The sequence below is a fragment of the Zalophus californianus genome, chromosome 9, assembly GCF_009762305.2.
Source record: "Zalophus californianus isolate mZalCal1 chromosome 9, mZalCal1.pri.v2, whole genome shotgun sequence".
Taxonomy (NCBI): Eukaryota; Metazoa; Chordata; class Mammalia; order Carnivora; family Otariidae; genus Zalophus; species Zalophus californianus.
This window is the reverse complement of record NC_045603.1, coordinates 118796551-118812484: the sequence shown is the minus strand read 5'-3', so window position 1 is coordinate 118812484 and position 15934 is coordinate 118796551. Positions and strand designations below refer to the sequence as shown.

Below are 15934 nucleotides of genomic sequence, written 5' to 3'. Positions count from 1 at the left end.
ATGACAGGGACAGCTGGCTCAGTTTTCAGTGTGAAAACACCCCCTCGGTGGACCAAACACAACGACACTGACCTTTCTGCGGGGGGAACCAAGATGTGCCTTTGACTGAATTAGCCATAAAGACGTCTTGCTATGACTTTTGTTCCCCACGAAAGCAAAGAAATATTGCGTTTAATATGAGTGGTACTGTTCACAGCTTTTCCGTGCCCCTTAAGAAATATTACAGTGCTGATTTACTGGCCCTCTTCTACTGAGTTGGCCCCAAGGCCGAGGGTGGAGGGGTAGGGATGGGGTGGCAAGGACAGACCAGGAGTCGGTGGAGGCAGCGCACCGAGTTGCCTGTTGCCTGTTTTCAAAGTTCTCACTTTGCAGCGGCAAATTTATCAGTCTTTTCATCTGACAATACTTGGAAATATATCATTGTCATCCAGAGTTGTTTGATAGATGATCTACAGGCACACCAGCCTTTTCCAAGGTCAAGTTGAAGATTCTTGTTTGCTGTTTAACTGGGTTGTTCAAAAACTCAGAACAATGCCTGCCTGTTAAAATTTCACTTGTTCTCATGGGGCATTCGAAAGCAAGTTTTCCTATTGACCAGTGTGGGGACATTTCATCCTCTTGAGCTTCTGAATTCAGCAACCAGGGCTTGGCAATGAAATCAACAGGAGAAGAAATGAGATTTAACCTTAGCTCTTGCAGACGCCAAAGAGATTAAGCCATCTTTCACATCTCCTCCAAGTGTGTACTAATTTTTCTCTGCATGTCGCGGGCTGGTTATAGCCACACGCATCTCATTCAACTTTCTGCCTTTACTCTAGTGGGAAGCTGCACGTACCCTCCCCTAAAGTAGAAGCGCAGAAACACTGTGGCCACTCTTGTCTTTGTCAGCCCACAACCTGTTGCTCTAAGGACGCTTTAAAATAAAGTGGGCCCCTAAATCGTCATGTTTTATGGACATATTTATTTATGTTTTTAACGGAAACACTGGCTTCACAGTTTCTTCTATATCTGCGATGATTGATTTTTTTTTTATTCAGCCAACTTTTATTTACCTTGCAAAAATGTTCTGGACTGATGTGATAAATTACAGATATGCAAATTTCTTTGAATGGTGTTGTAAGTGTGTCTAGCTGGGGCTGAATAACTCCTTGCAAGTCAGTCTGTGCGCACTCAGGACCCCAGGGAGCTGATCAAAGCACCCATTCTCTTTCATCCCCGGTATTCTCCTCCAAACTATTTCGATACAATATGTTTCCATGATGCACTTAATGTGCTAGGGACATAGAACTCATTACAACCTAGCTAGTTCTGCCGACCTCTTTGTTCTGAGGCAGAAAGTCAAAGCAAAAAGGAAAAGCGTTGCCAGTTGCCAGCTTTCTGAAATGCTAAAGCATGCGTCATTTTTCACCAGGTCTCGTCTTGATATCCTCAAAAGACAAACTATGAAACCGGCCTCGGCCCTTGCTGGCATTAATTACACTGCTGTCCAGCCGATCTGTTTTTCCTATTATATGCATTTCTCAGCAGGGAATTTTTTTTTTTTTGCAAGACTAATGCAGCTGCACGTTAAACTATGAATGCATTTTTATTGCTATGGAAGAAAAATAAGTGAAAAGACGGCAAAACATACAACTGAACTTTTTAAAGGCTTCTGGTAGATAACAGATTAGGACCGGAACTTGGGGGAGGTTTTTGTAACTTGCGGAAACCTGAAACTGACCGAGAGCCTCAGGCATTTCCAGTGCGCCCTGGATGTTCCGTGGAGTGCGCTCCGTGTACCATTTGAAATTCTGCTCTGGTACTCAGATATATCTTGAAGGTGAAACCCTTCAAGCTTTCTGTTAAAATTCTGAAATGAAACCGTCTGTGCTGCACCCAACTAGGAGGCTGGTTCCAAGGAATTTCTGTCCAGGCTAATAGTACAGAGAATGTAAATTCTATTTCATTTCCCCCGAGTTTCTTGTAGGGTTGATTGGTTGGTGGAAATGGCTGGCCGCCAGTTCTGGGAAAGATTCCAGACCTGACTCCGATTAACCCTCTCTGCTGAAACTCTGCTGGAAACCCAACTCACCAGCAATTGCCATTAATCTACTTACTAATTAAGCCAATTCATTTCCAAAGGAGAAAAATTCCTTTCTTTAGCCAAACTGATGGGAGGAAATCTGAAAGAAGCGCCAAACTGTGTAACTGTAATTCAGCCAAGGACTGCTAAAACAAGGTGTTGATATATAGCAGCAGATTTAAAACAAGTTTCTAGGGCAACACTGCTTTAGAGACGGTGGCATATAGTGCATAGTAGATGAAGCTCGAATAATGCTCTCCGGCGCTATGCCACCCCATGGACTTGCGTCAAGAATAACACGTCTCTCTCCAATTAAATCTTGTGCCGTTTACGCACAAATAAATCGCCTCTCTAGCTTTCTTTCACACCAGAGTATATCAGCTTTATGTGACAGTTACCAAAAAATATATTTCTTGAGACTTAATAAATCGCCCTAGAAATCTGTAATCCGGAGTCTGAAACTGGGGCTACAGGCAGGGCCTAACTTGTAGTTCGGGGAACAGAAAGGACCAAGCTGAACATTACGCACGTGAGAAAGCGGACTGGCCTTTCAGCAAATGGTACCTGACATTCTGGAAAGAATAATACGTGAATCCTGGCCTTGATACTGACCGGGAAGCAAAACTCCAAGGAGTTTCCCACTTACCAAAGAATTGTTTACAGCTTTTAAGATAAGGCTGGGAGCCCAGTACCGACATAAAATTAAGAGCGGACCGCCCTAGAGGAAATTTAAAATCCCCTTGGACCGGGCCTTAAGGCTCGCCTTCATGGCGATTAGTTGGTGGGCGAGGAGGCAGCAAATCAGTTTGCCTTTGTGTTACAGAGAGACACTGGATGGAGAAGAGAGGGAGTGGAGATTTAGTGCCTCAAACTCTTTAATTGAAGTCTGTCCCTCCCCACCCTAAGGTTTGGGGCACACTGCTGAGCCCAGGAAAGCGCCCCAGTGGATTTGACCCCCCCCCCCCGAAGTTCATGTGTCACGCTCACCCAGCATGAGCGAGCACCTGCCTCAAGGGCTTGGAAAGGTGCTCATAGTGGGCGCACGTCACGTCCTCTTCACTTCAGGTGCGGGTCGCGAGTGAGTCTACATCATCTGGGGAGACAGACCTGTGATGTTAGAAACGCCTGGGCGGTGGTATCCCTTAGGGAGGCAGGCCTTACGCCAGGAGGGGGAGGGCCCGCTCTGTGGGTCCACTCTGCGCAGCCCAGTGCCCTGCCCCATTACTCAGTAGCATCCATATCATTCACTGGGGTGTTCTGGGGTATCGATGGCTTCTCCAAAGGCTTTTCCTCCAGCATTTCTGACAACCTTCCTAAAAATAGGGCAAAACGAATAGATGTGAATTTTGTTTTACCTGCTATACACAAACCACTTCCCACTTGTCACGCGGAGCTCTTTGCCTCATGTTTACTGGGTCCTCCCAACTCTGGCTCCAACTGGGGTTCCCTTCAGTGACCTGAAGGAGAGGGCTGGGAGGGTGGGGGAAGGGGAGGTCAGGCGGTCAGATGCTCCTTGGCCTTCAAAACAGCTTGCATCAGCCAAGTTTTCCTCTGAGACGGTTTTCCCGCTGCCCTAGAATGTGGAAATGGTCTTAGGAGCCTGTGACCGAGGTCAGTAAATGACCTTCTGCTGAGGGCCTCTTTCCTAGAATTAGGAGCAGTTGTAAGAGAATTTTAAAAGGCAGGGTTTGTCTTGTGCTTGGGCCCAAGGACCTAACTAAGATTTAAATTTCCATTTGCATGTTCAGTCTTTCCTCCATACAAAATAGAAAATTCTGCATGAGAAGGAAAAGAAACCTTATTGGCAGGGAGGGCTTCTGAAGCTGGGGAGTAGGGAGGTTCCCCCCCCGCCCCCCACAGGCTGTGCTCTCTGCTCCGTAGGGAGGGACATTTACCTGGTGTGTAAATTGTGAGGAAAGCCTTGGGGGTCTGAGACGGGAAAGCCACAACATGGGATGTGATGTTCCCGCTTTGAAAGGGGGACAAAGGCCCCAAGCTAATCCCAGTGAAAGCCAGGAGCGTGGACAAGGCAACAAAGAATTGCAGCCTGTGGTCACCGGTAGGTGTCAATGTGGACACTTAGAGCTGGGGCGGTGGGAGAGGGGGACACAGAGACAGGCTGTCATTCCGAGACTTAACATGAACAAAGATAAAAACGTGACAACCTCGCTTTTCAATGGTTGGGAGGTGCTAAGGGAGTCTATCTGGGTCAAGTCTCTTCTGAAGCAGGGCCTTTTCTTTTCTCCAGTCAAGTATCAGCCAGGGAAGTTCTGAGGCCCTCTTTTCCAAGGTAATTTTTCGTAGAAGAGGAAGAATTCTTCAAAATAATCTCCTACTCCACCCACTTGCCTAAGGCAAAGAGATGGAGCTTTCGAGATTCCTAGACATCGTGTAGAAGGTGTTTTCTGCACCCCAGAGGCTCAAGTGGCTGCATTAAGCCTTTGTGAACTTGAACAGCCTACCGTAACCTTTTTTTTTAAGTTCCTGTATTCTTTTACACATTTAATGAAAAGAAATAACATTTCCTTTTATGAAACTGTGTGTACGTGTAGATGAATCTAGGGGTGCCATAATTTAAGAAGTATGCATCTGACAAAGACATTTACCTAGGATACCATGGAAGGAGTAATGAACACCTGGTAGAGTTAGTATGCCCATGATTTCAGGCTCACTATTAGAAATCAGCAGACAAGGCATTTGCCAACAAATGGATCTCCTCTATAATCTGGGAAAGGTAATCAGGAATCTTCCGCTAATGCAACTGATTAGCAAAGACTCTCGGAGAATTAACAAATGGAACTGACAACAAATTATGTTTATCCTAAGAACTCAGAAATGTTGTTGTCTTTAAATTCTGCCATCAAAAGCAAAATACAAGTTTAAAAATCACAATGTAATAAAATTCTGATTTTCTTTAGTTGGAATAAGTCTCCTAAATAATAATAAAAAAAAAAAAGGATGTAAATATCCTTAAAAGACTAATGACATTTCACAGGTAATGCAATTTAGAAAGAAACACTTCCATGTTTTCTTTTCCAACAATGTGCATTTTTGTAAACTGCTATAAATTGCAATTCAAAAGCACTGATCTCGCCATCCCCAATCATTTTTTATACTGATCAAATGAATGCAGATACTCCCATTTGGGAGGGGCGACATGACATTTCCCTTGGCAGTTCTAAACAGGTCACAGACCTTTCACAGACCCTAAGGCAGTGGGAGGGAGCTCTTTACTAAACCGTGTAACCAAATCAAACCAATGGTTACCCCTTTTCAAAACCATTGGAATGGTTTGCACAATGCTATTCACATAGCAGCACAGAAACTGAAAGGTCATCCAATGGAAATTTCTTTCCTTTTGTTTAAACTTGCAGAGCTCAAAAAAGTCATACTTTGAAGGAAAACAATTACATGTACTATGACACAAATCATAGGCAATACACATGCATGTTTATTGGCATAACACGGCATAGCTGTTAGACACCCATTGGTATGTATATATATGCACATGTATGTATGTATATGTATGTATATTTATTGGAGATGTTGCTTTGTTTGAAACCTTGGGCACAAAGACACAACATGGCTGCCCTGGAGGTGACCTATTGCTTTCAAGTTGCTTGAACACATCAGAATTTCCATTGTTAAGGTTGATTAATTGAAACTGATAAGTTACCATGAATAAAGATTGTTTTTCTGTTTAATGTGGTGGGCCTGATTTGGTAAATGCCTCATTCATGTAGCTTTGCAGTGCAGCATATGGGCAAGAGTCATTCAGTATCACAAACATATACAATTTATTATGCTTGTATGGGCACAGCCAAAAGGCCTTTTTATTTTAATGACAAAGTTTCAATGAAAAATTCCATTTAAAGACTCACTAGTAACATGAAGTGTGATTTTGTAATTTACACTCAGAGTTTCTATCTTTGAGTTGCTGTGAGTAGTTTTAAAAAATGTAATATTTAAATACAGTAAAAAAAAAAAAAGATGCATGTGTCCAACTTACACCATAAGTCATCGGGAATACAGAAGAATTTATCTTAAATTTAGCAGGCATATGAAGAGAAAGCCCTTCATTATCTGATACCACCTGCATGCCATACTGTCGATAAAATTACCACAAATATTTCACCGAGATGCCACCAACAGTAGCTCTCCCTGCCCAGTTTACAACAAAATGCAAAGGAGGTTGGTAAATAACATGCCAACTTCCTGATGTCTTTTTTTATCTTAATGAATAAAACCAGGAGACGATACTTAAAAATAATTTAGGGACCATCACGTGAGATACCCATGGATTTATGAAGTTTTCCACAATTTAATTACTGTTCTTAAAAGCTGATTTCACTTTTTAAAGTGTTAGCCAAATAAAGACTGTCAGGAGTGTTTACTGATAAAGGTAAGGTTTCTAATTTTTTCATAATGATTTTGCACAGAAACTTTTCTCCCCCTTTTTCATTTAGGCCGCTCGTGTAATCACCAGGAGAGTACTCACAAAAAAATATGAAAGACATGCAAATGAGCTAAAGGAAAGACTGTATCAAGCCATCAAAGAGATAGTTAACATATTCAGCTTTTAATGTCTTATCAAATAAATTCTCTGGTCATTCATGTCCATGAAACAGTTCAAGTTCACCCAACATTTCTCAATTAGATTAGGTGGGTAATCTCAGTTCAGCTCTTCTCGAGAGTAATCAACCACATTGGTCACAGTTGACCACCGCTAGTATGTGTCTCATAAAGGACTGGATGTCCATTGGAAAGCTAATCAGTGCACCGTCCCTTGTAAAATTCCCTCCCTGCATTTGGAAGTGATAATCTGTATCTAATTTTTAAAGAAAAATTTACTCTCCTTTCACTCTTCTGAGGCCAATTTCTTTTCTGGACCTGAATAGAGATCATTGGTGCAACAGTACCAAATAGCTTTGGTATGTGTATAACAAAAACCCACCTCTTTGTAGAACATAACAAATTATGCAATGTTCACAGATGCGCTTCCCATTGTGCCTTTTGTGAGAAAATGAAGACCCAACTCTGTTCCCCCACCCCCCTCTTTATGAAAGACTACGCTGCCAACGCAATCTGTCCTAATCTTAGCGAAAAATAAATACATGTAACAGGGCAGCTTTAGGCAGTTATTTTTAAAGTGGTTTTCATCTGGACCTTCGGTCTATGTAATTTCCACAAGTAGGCATTGGAAGTTCCAAACAGCTATTTATTCTGACAAACGGGCAAAAGGCTTGGGGCCTAAGGATGAAAAGGTTAACTGTTTCTCTCACCCACCTCTGGAGTTTGGGTCTTTTGCGGAAATGCTGTTTTCACACAATTTCCCGCGTTTATAGGTTATCGAGGAATTTTAGTAATTCTTCAACGATAATTTTTTAAATCTACACACTAAAAAGATTTTACATTTTGTGTCTGTATTTTGGCTTTGGATTATCCTTTTGCCCCAGAACTTTCAGGCTGTAATTGACAGACAGCACTGTGTAAGTTTAAGGTGTATGGCGTGAGGACTTGACCTAGATATATTGTAAAATGAGTACCACAGTACATTTAGCTAACATCCATCACCTCATAGAGATTTTTTTTTAAAGTTCTTCTCCTCGTGATGAGAACTTTAAAGAGCTACTCTTTTAACTTTCAAATATAAGCTCAGTGGTGTTAATTATTGTCATTCTGTTCTACGTCACATCCCCAGTGGCTATTGATCTCACAACTGGAGTTTGTGTCTTTTGATCAACTTTCCTCCAAGTCTCACTCCCTCTTTTGTGGGGAAAGGCTATAAATAGAGAATTCTGACTAATGAGGTAGCAATTTCTGCAGATGTGCTGAGGAGCGCAGAGAAGCATTCTCAGGCCCACCCCTACTTAGCCAAACAGCCTTAAATCCTGGTATTTCTTTTACTGGTTGTCCTAGTCTTTGAATGTCAGTCTTAGAGTACACATTCCAAACACTAAGAAGACTCTCTGCATCCTGAGTGTCGAGCGCAGGGCTTCGCTTATAGCAGGTGTTCATAACATCTGTGCATGGGATGAATGAATGGAGTGACAAAGAGAAGGCAAAAGCCAGAAAAGTAAGCAGTGTGGCTTCCTTGGTGTCCATGGCCTTTGCAGTTCCCTCGACATTGACTCTGGTCTTGGTCATTCCGTTTGCTTTGACTAGTGGGACTGGAGCAGCTGTGGTGCCAACAGAGACTCAAACAGCCCCTGTGCACTGGAGCTTGCTCTCTTTTGCAGCTCTTGAGGACCCGAGACTGCCATGATCAGAAGACTGGGTTTGCCTGTTCAGTGATGACAAATGCAAGATCTGGCTACCCTGTCGCCCCATCAGCGAGGCAGCAGGAGGCCATCTGTGGCCAACTAACCATGGGAGATGAGTGGGTGCAGCAAGACCAGGCAGAAGGCCTGCCACTTAAGTGAAGGCATGTATAAAGGCACTGAAGCATGGAATAGAATGAAATAGCAGGGAAAAGCAAGTCATTTGTTGTGACTAGATCAGAGAGCCCAAGTAGGGAAGAGGCAGCTATTATGAAAGCTCTTATGTGCTCAACTGGAAACCTTGATTTAATCCTGAAAGCCCTAGATATCTACTGAAGAATTAGGCAGGGGAAAACAAAGTGTGCCAAAGTGAAGCAAAAATAAAATCTTCAGTGACTCCAACACGTAATACTCAGAGCACGGGCAGAATTGAGTAACCAGGACAGGCTGGGAAGAATGCTCTGGGAAGTAGGAGGAGAAGGAGAACAGGTTGGTGACTTGGAAATCAAAAGGAGAGCACCTTAAGAATTAAGGGAGGCTCATTAGTAACAACACGCTGGGCGGGGTGGGGGGGAGTGCAGTCAAGTGAGAGAAATGGAAACCATTTTTTGCATGTGAACGATTCTGAGGACCTGGGTAAGAGCTGTGTCAGTGAGATGTGAAGCCAGAAGGCAAGGGGAGTGACTTGGAGAAGGGCAGAGAAGGGGACAGCGGGGGAGACGGCAGGTTCTGATTGCTCTCTGGAGGGGTAACAGTCGAGGTGGGAGGACCAGAAGGCACTTGCTTGAAGAAGAAGGGAAGGAAAGAGTAAGAAAAGGCGGTGTGGACATGTTTATAGGAAGAGGGCATAGGGACTTGGTGGGACCCTTTGGTCTGAGGACAATTGGGATTTTTGAGTTAGTAACCGAAGTTCATAACAGTAGAAGTCTGAGGGGCGTGAATTTCAGATTCACTTTTATTACACATTCCTTGATCACTTACTGCTGGAGTGTTGGGCGAATGGATACACAAATTTATACACGGGTCTTTTCACATTCAACTCCTTAATACCAGAATGTATTTTGAAGCTCAGAAGAAGTAACTTTCTAATCAATCAAGGGGAAATGTCTCCTTTATGGTCAAAATTAATAGCAGAACATGTAAGGTAAAGTGGAAACATAAGGTCACTGAACTCATTTGGGACCATGGCTGTCCATCTATTTATTGTGGACGCCATGGAAGTCATTAGGTTGCCATTCTGTATTAGCTTCCTACAGCTGCTGTAACAAAGTAACATCAAATATAGATGTTAATTCCCTCACAGTTCTGGAGGCTGAAAGTCCAAAATCATGGTGTTGACAGGACCATGCTCCCTCTTTGACTCTGAGCGGAATCTTTCCCTTCTTCTCCTAACTTGCCCATCGATCCTTCATGTTCCTTGGGTTGAAGCCATGTCACTCCATTCTTTGTCTCTGCCATCACATGGCATTCTCCCTGTGTGTCTGTGTCCAAATTTCCTTCTTCTTAGGACCCTAGTCATAATGGATTAATGACCTAACAACCTCATCTTGATTGCATCTGCAAAGACCTATTTTACAAATAAGGTCACAGTCACAGGAAATGTGGGTGAGGATTTCAACATCTCTTGGGGGACACATAGTTCAACCCATAATGCATTCTTCTCTGGAAAAGGTAACTCTGCTTATTTCACAGGCAGAACGTCAGGAAAAAGGACTTTTACTAAGATGCAACAGAGATTTTTTTAAATGTTTCATTAGAAAACATAAAGAAATAAAAGGCATCCAAACAGGTAAGGAAGAACTAATACTCTCACTAATTGTAGATGATGTGATACTATAGATAGAAAACTCTAAAAACTACTAGAACTGTTAAATGAATTCAGTAAAATCACAGGATACAAAATCAATGTACAGAAAACTGTTGCAGTCCTAAAACTAATAGTGAAGCACTAGAAAGTGAAATTAAGAAAACCAGCCCATTTACAATTACACCAAAAATAATAAAATATCTAGGAATAAGCTTAACCAAAGAAGTGAAAAACTTGTACTCTGAAAACTGTAAAACACTGATAAAAGACATTCAAGAGGACACAAAGAAATGGAAAGATATTCCATGTTCACGGGTTGGAAGAACAAATATTGTTAAAATGTCTATACTACCCAAAGCAATCTACAGATTTAATGCAATCCCTATCAAAATATGAATAGCGTTTTTCAGAGAACTAGAACAAACAATTCTAAATTTTTTAAAAGATTTTATTTATTTATTTGTCAGAGGGAGAAAGAGCATAAGCAGGGGGAGCGGCAGGCAGAGGGAGAAGGAGAAGCAGGCTCCCCGCTGAGCAAGAAGCCCGATGTGGGGCTCGATCCCAGGACCCTGAGATCATGACCTGAGCTGAAGGCAGATGCTTAACCAACTGAGCCACCCAGGCATCCCCAAACAATTCTAAAATTTACATGGAACCACAAAAGACCTCGAAAATAAAACTGGAGGTATCACAAGTTCAGATTTCAAGTTATTACAAAGCAGCAGTAATTAAAACAGTATGGTATTGGCATAAAAATAGACAATTAGATCAGTGGAATAGAACAGAGAACCCAGAAATCAATCCACAACTATATGATCAATTAATCTTCAGCTAAATAGGAAAAAATAATTCAATGGGAAAAAGACTCTCCAGCAAATGGTGTTGGGAAAACTGAACAGCCACATGCAAAAGAATGAAACTGGACCACTTTCTTTCACCATACACAAAAATAAACTTAAAATGGATTAAAGACCTAAATGTGAGACCTGAAACCATAAAAATCCTAGACGAGAACACAGGCAGTAATTTCTGTGACATTGGCCATAGCAACATTTTTCTAGATATGCCTCCTGAGACAAAGGAAATACAAGCAAAAATAAATTATTGGGATTACATCAAAATAAAAAGTCTCTCCCCAGCAAAGGAAACAAACAGAAAAACGAAAAGGCAACCTCCGGAATGGGAGAAGATATTTGCCAATGACATATCCGATAAAGGGTTAGTATCCAAAATATATAAAGACCTGATACAACTCAACATCCAAAATATAACCCAATTAGAAAATGGGCGGAAGACATGAACAGACATTTCTCCAAAGAAGACATACAGATGGCCCACAGACACATGAAAAGATGCTCAACATCGCTGATCATCAGGGAAATGCAAATCAAAACCACAATGAGGTATCACCTCACACTTGTCAGAATGGCTGAAATCAACAATACAAGAAACAACAGATGTTGGTGAGGATGTGGAGAAAGGGGAACCCTCTGTCCTACACTGTTGGTGGGAATGCAAACTGCTGCAGCCACTCTGGAAAAGAGTATGGAAGTTCCTCAAAAGTTAAAAATAGAACAACCCTATGATCCAGTAATTGCAGTACTGGGTATTTACCTCCAAAATACAAAAACACTAATTCAAAGGGATACATGCACCCCTATGTTTATTGCAGCATTATTTATAATGGCTAAACAATGGAAGCAGCCCAAGTGTCCACTGACCGATGAAAGGATAAAGAAGATGTGGTATATATACAATGGAATATTACTCAGCCATAAAAAGAATGAAATCTTGCTATCTGCAACAACATGGATGGAGCTAGAGAGTAAAATGCTAAGTGAAATAAGTCAGTCAGAGAAAGACAAATACCATATGATCTCACTCATATGTGGACTTTTTTTTTTTTTGACTTTTTTTTAATGTAAGCTCTCCACCCAATGTAGGGCCCAAACTCATGACTCAAGATCAAGAGTCACATGCTCTACATACTGAGCCAGCCAGGTGCCCCTCATATGTGGAATTTAAGAAACAAAACAAAGAAGCAAAGGGGAAAAAAAGAGACAAACCAAGAAACAGACTCTTAACTATAGAGAACAAACTGATGGTTACCAGAGGGGAGATGGGTAGGGGGGATGGGTGAAATAGGGGGTGGGTTTTTTTTTTTAATTTTTATTTATTTTTTTTGAGAGAGAGAGAAAGAAAGAGAGAGGGAGAGAAAGAAAAGAAGAAAGAAAATGAGCTTGAAAACCCAAGTTCTAAAATATACAAGGGAATAGAGTGCTTATAAAGAAAACAGCAAGATGAGCTAGGAGAAATGAATTCACTCCAGATAAATTTTAATTGATAAAATAGTCTGACAAAAACTTTGAAATATGTGTATGTACCAAAGAAATAATTGATAGTATCCACTAAAAAAACAAATTATGACACAAAACAGGCCAGAATAAAATAAGAACTGTGAAAAAGAATCAATCTAAAAAGTCACTAAAATGAGACACTTAAACACTGGGCACAGCTGAAGAGAAAATTAGTGAATTATAAGGTAGTATTGAGGAATCCATCCATATGCACAAGAGAGACATAAACATAAAAATTAGAAAATTTAGATTAGATCTATAGAGATGAGATAGGTGCTTTCAAAGAAAATAATGCAGAGAAGGTTGTATAAACAATATTTGAAAAGATAGTAGCTGAGAAATTTCTAGACGTAAAGAAAGATACAAATAATCAGATCCAGACTGTACCCTGAATACTGGTAAATATAAATACACCATTGAGTATATTCTAATAAAACTAAACTTTAAAAGCTACTATAAAGAGGGGCACCTGGGTGGCGCAGTTAAGCAGCTCTTTTTTTTTCTTTTTTAAGATTTTGTTTATTTATTTAACAAAGAGAGACACAGCAAGAGAGGGAATACAAGCAGGGGGAGTGGGAGAGAGAGAAGCAGGTTCCCAGCTGAGCAGGGAGCCTAATGCGGGGCTTGATCCCAGGGCCCCGGGATCATGACCTGAGTCAAAGGCAGACCCTTAACGACTGAGCCACCCGGGCACCCCAAAGCATCTGACTCTTGATTTCAGCTCAGGTCATGATCTTAGGGTCTTGAGATTGAGCCCCATGTCAGGCTCTGCAGTCAGCCCAGAGTCCGCTTCAGTTTCTTTCCTTCTCCCTCTGCCCCTCCCTCCCACTCTCTGTCTTTCTAAAATAAATGAATATATCTTTAAAAATAAATGAATAAGGGTGCCTGGGTGGCTCAGTCGGCTAAGGGTCTGTCTTCAGCTCAGGTATGATCCCAGAGTCCTGGGATGGAGACCTGCATCAGGCTCCCTGCTCAGTGGGGAGCCTGCTTCTCCCTCTCTCTGCTGCTCCCACTGCCTGTGCTCTCTCTCTCTCTCTCTCAAATAAATAAATTAAAACCTAAATAAATAAATAAATAAATAAATAAATAAATGCAAGCTATAAGAAAGAAAACATAAAATGATCACAAATGATTGACAAATTGACAACAGACTTCACATAATTCCGAGCAGAGACTCAAAGGCAATGGTACAAAAAACAAAATGTGAAGGAAAAATAATGTCAACTTAGAATTTCATATCTCACTCAGTTACCATCAAGAGTGAGGTGAAAATTAAGGAAAACAGAATTTACCATCAGTAGGGCTTCACTAAACAAAGTATTGTAGTAATAATAATTTTAACATACATATACAAAAACATACACATATACATAAACATATACATTAAAACAAAAGAAATAGAGCTTATAATTTTTTGACATCAACCATAGCAACATTTTTCTAAATATGTCTCCTAAGGCAAGGGAAACAAGAGCAAAAAAAACTATCAGGACTACATCAAAAATAAAAGCTTTTGCCCAGCAAGCTATCAACGAAAACAAAGGCAACCTATTGAGTGGGAGAAGATATTAGCAAATGATATATCCAATAAGGGGTTAATATCCAAAATACATAAAGAACTTATACAATTCAACACTAAAAAAAAAAATCTGATTAAAAATGGGCTGAGGAACGGAATACACATTTTTCCAAAGAAGACATACAGACGGCCAACTGACACGTGAAAATACGTTCAACATCATTAATCTTTAGGGAAATGCAAGTCAAACCTACAATGAGAAATCATCTCACACATGTCAGTATGGCTAAAATCAAAATGACTAGAAATAACAAGTATTGGTGAGGATGTGTAGAAAAAGGAACCTTGTGCACAGTTGAGGGTAATTGTTGGTTCCTCAAAATAATAAAAATAGAACTACCATATGATCTAGTAATTCCACTACTGGGTATTTACTAAAGAATATAAAAACACTAATACAAAAAGATATATGCACCTCTGTTTATTGCAGCATTATTTATAATACCCAAGATATGGAAGCAACCCAAGTGTCCATTGATAGGTGAATGGATATATATATATATATAATGGAATGTCACTCAGTCATAAAAAAGAATGAGATCTTGCCATTTGTGACAACATGGATGGACCTAGAAGGCATTTTGCTAAGTGAAATAAGGCAGACAGAGAAAGACAAATAATATGATTTCACTTACATGTGGAATCTGAAAACCAAAATAAAGGAATAAACAAACAAAAAGCAGAATCAGACCTATAAATACAGAGAACAAACTGATGGTTGCCAGAGGGGAGGGAGTTGGGGAAACGGGCAAAATAGGTAAAGGGGAATGGGAGGTCCAGGCTTCCAGTTATGAAAAGAATAAGTCACAGGGATAAAAATTACAGCCTAGAGAATATAGTTAATGGTATTACAATAGTGACACTTCAGAATGTGTCCTATTAGGAGAGAAACAAGAGAAGCGTACCACTGATTGCTCTATTCAATATCATAGTGACAATCCTAGCCAGTGTGATAAGAAAAGAAAAACTAAGTGGTATATAGATTGGAAGACAGAAGTTTTTAAAATTACAGATAATGTGATTGTCTAAGTGTTGAGACTTTCAGACGAGCTATTAGGATCAGTAGAGTTCAATAAGTTTGTTGGAAACAAGATGAAAATATAGAATCCAATACTCAACAATGATGAACACTTAGAATACATCAAAGAAATCCAACTACCAAGAGTTTTTTTCATGGATCTTGAAATGGTAAACCTAAAATTCATCGGAAAAAAGTAAAAAACCAAGAGAGGCTGGACAATTTTGAAGAACAAGACGGAGGAAATTGCTGAGCCAGATATCAAGTTTTATTTTAAAGCCAAAGTTATCACAACTCTGGTATTAGAACAGAAAGGACAAATAAGTCGATTGCACAGAATGGAGAGCCTAGAAAGAGTCCACACTTGCAGGGAAGCTTGCTAATGTCAGACGCAGCATTACAAGTCATGGGATTGGGGAGGTGGATAATGGTAATAAGGTAATCTGCTATTCTGTTGGAACAAAAAAGCTGGGCTCCAAAATCATTCCATCTACAAAAATAAATTCTGCTGCTTTAAAGCACCTAAGTGTGAAAATCAAATTGGCAATATTTTTAGAAGACAATGTAGGATTAGCTTTATAAATTTAGAATAAGAAAAATTTTCTATTTCTAAAAAATAGGTAATAAAGAACAATTCATAAATTAAAAGGTGGAAAAATAAAACTAAGTAAAACTAAAAAAACATTGGTTCAACAAAAAGACAAAAAGACATCAAAAGCAAAGTTGAAAGACACACTACAGACAGTGACAGATATTTGTGAAACATGTAACTGACAAAGAGCTAATATTCTGAATTTATAAAGACTCCTACGAATCAATCAAAAAAGGAATTCACAGAAGAGGAAGCCAAA

At 40.3% G+C, this 15934-nt stretch overlaps 1 protein-coding gene across 5 annotated transcripts in view; it reads right to left on the bottom strand.

Annotated features, from left to right (window-relative positions):
- Positions 1-2933: 2933 nt before the first annotated feature.
- The window catches only part of C9H10orf67 (chromosome 9 C10orf67 homolog), a 155326-nt gene continuing 142325 nt past the window's right edge, over positions 2934-15934 (bottom strand). For all 5 annotated transcript variants that reach the window (XM_027594210.2, XM_027594212.2, XM_027594213.2 and 2 more), the window contains one exon: positions 2934-3375. In XM_027594210.2, coding sequence (XP_027450011.1) covers positions 3284-3375 — 92 coding nt within the window. In that variant the 3' untranslated portion in view covers positions 2934-3283. The remainder of the gene's footprint in view (positions 3376-15934) is intronic.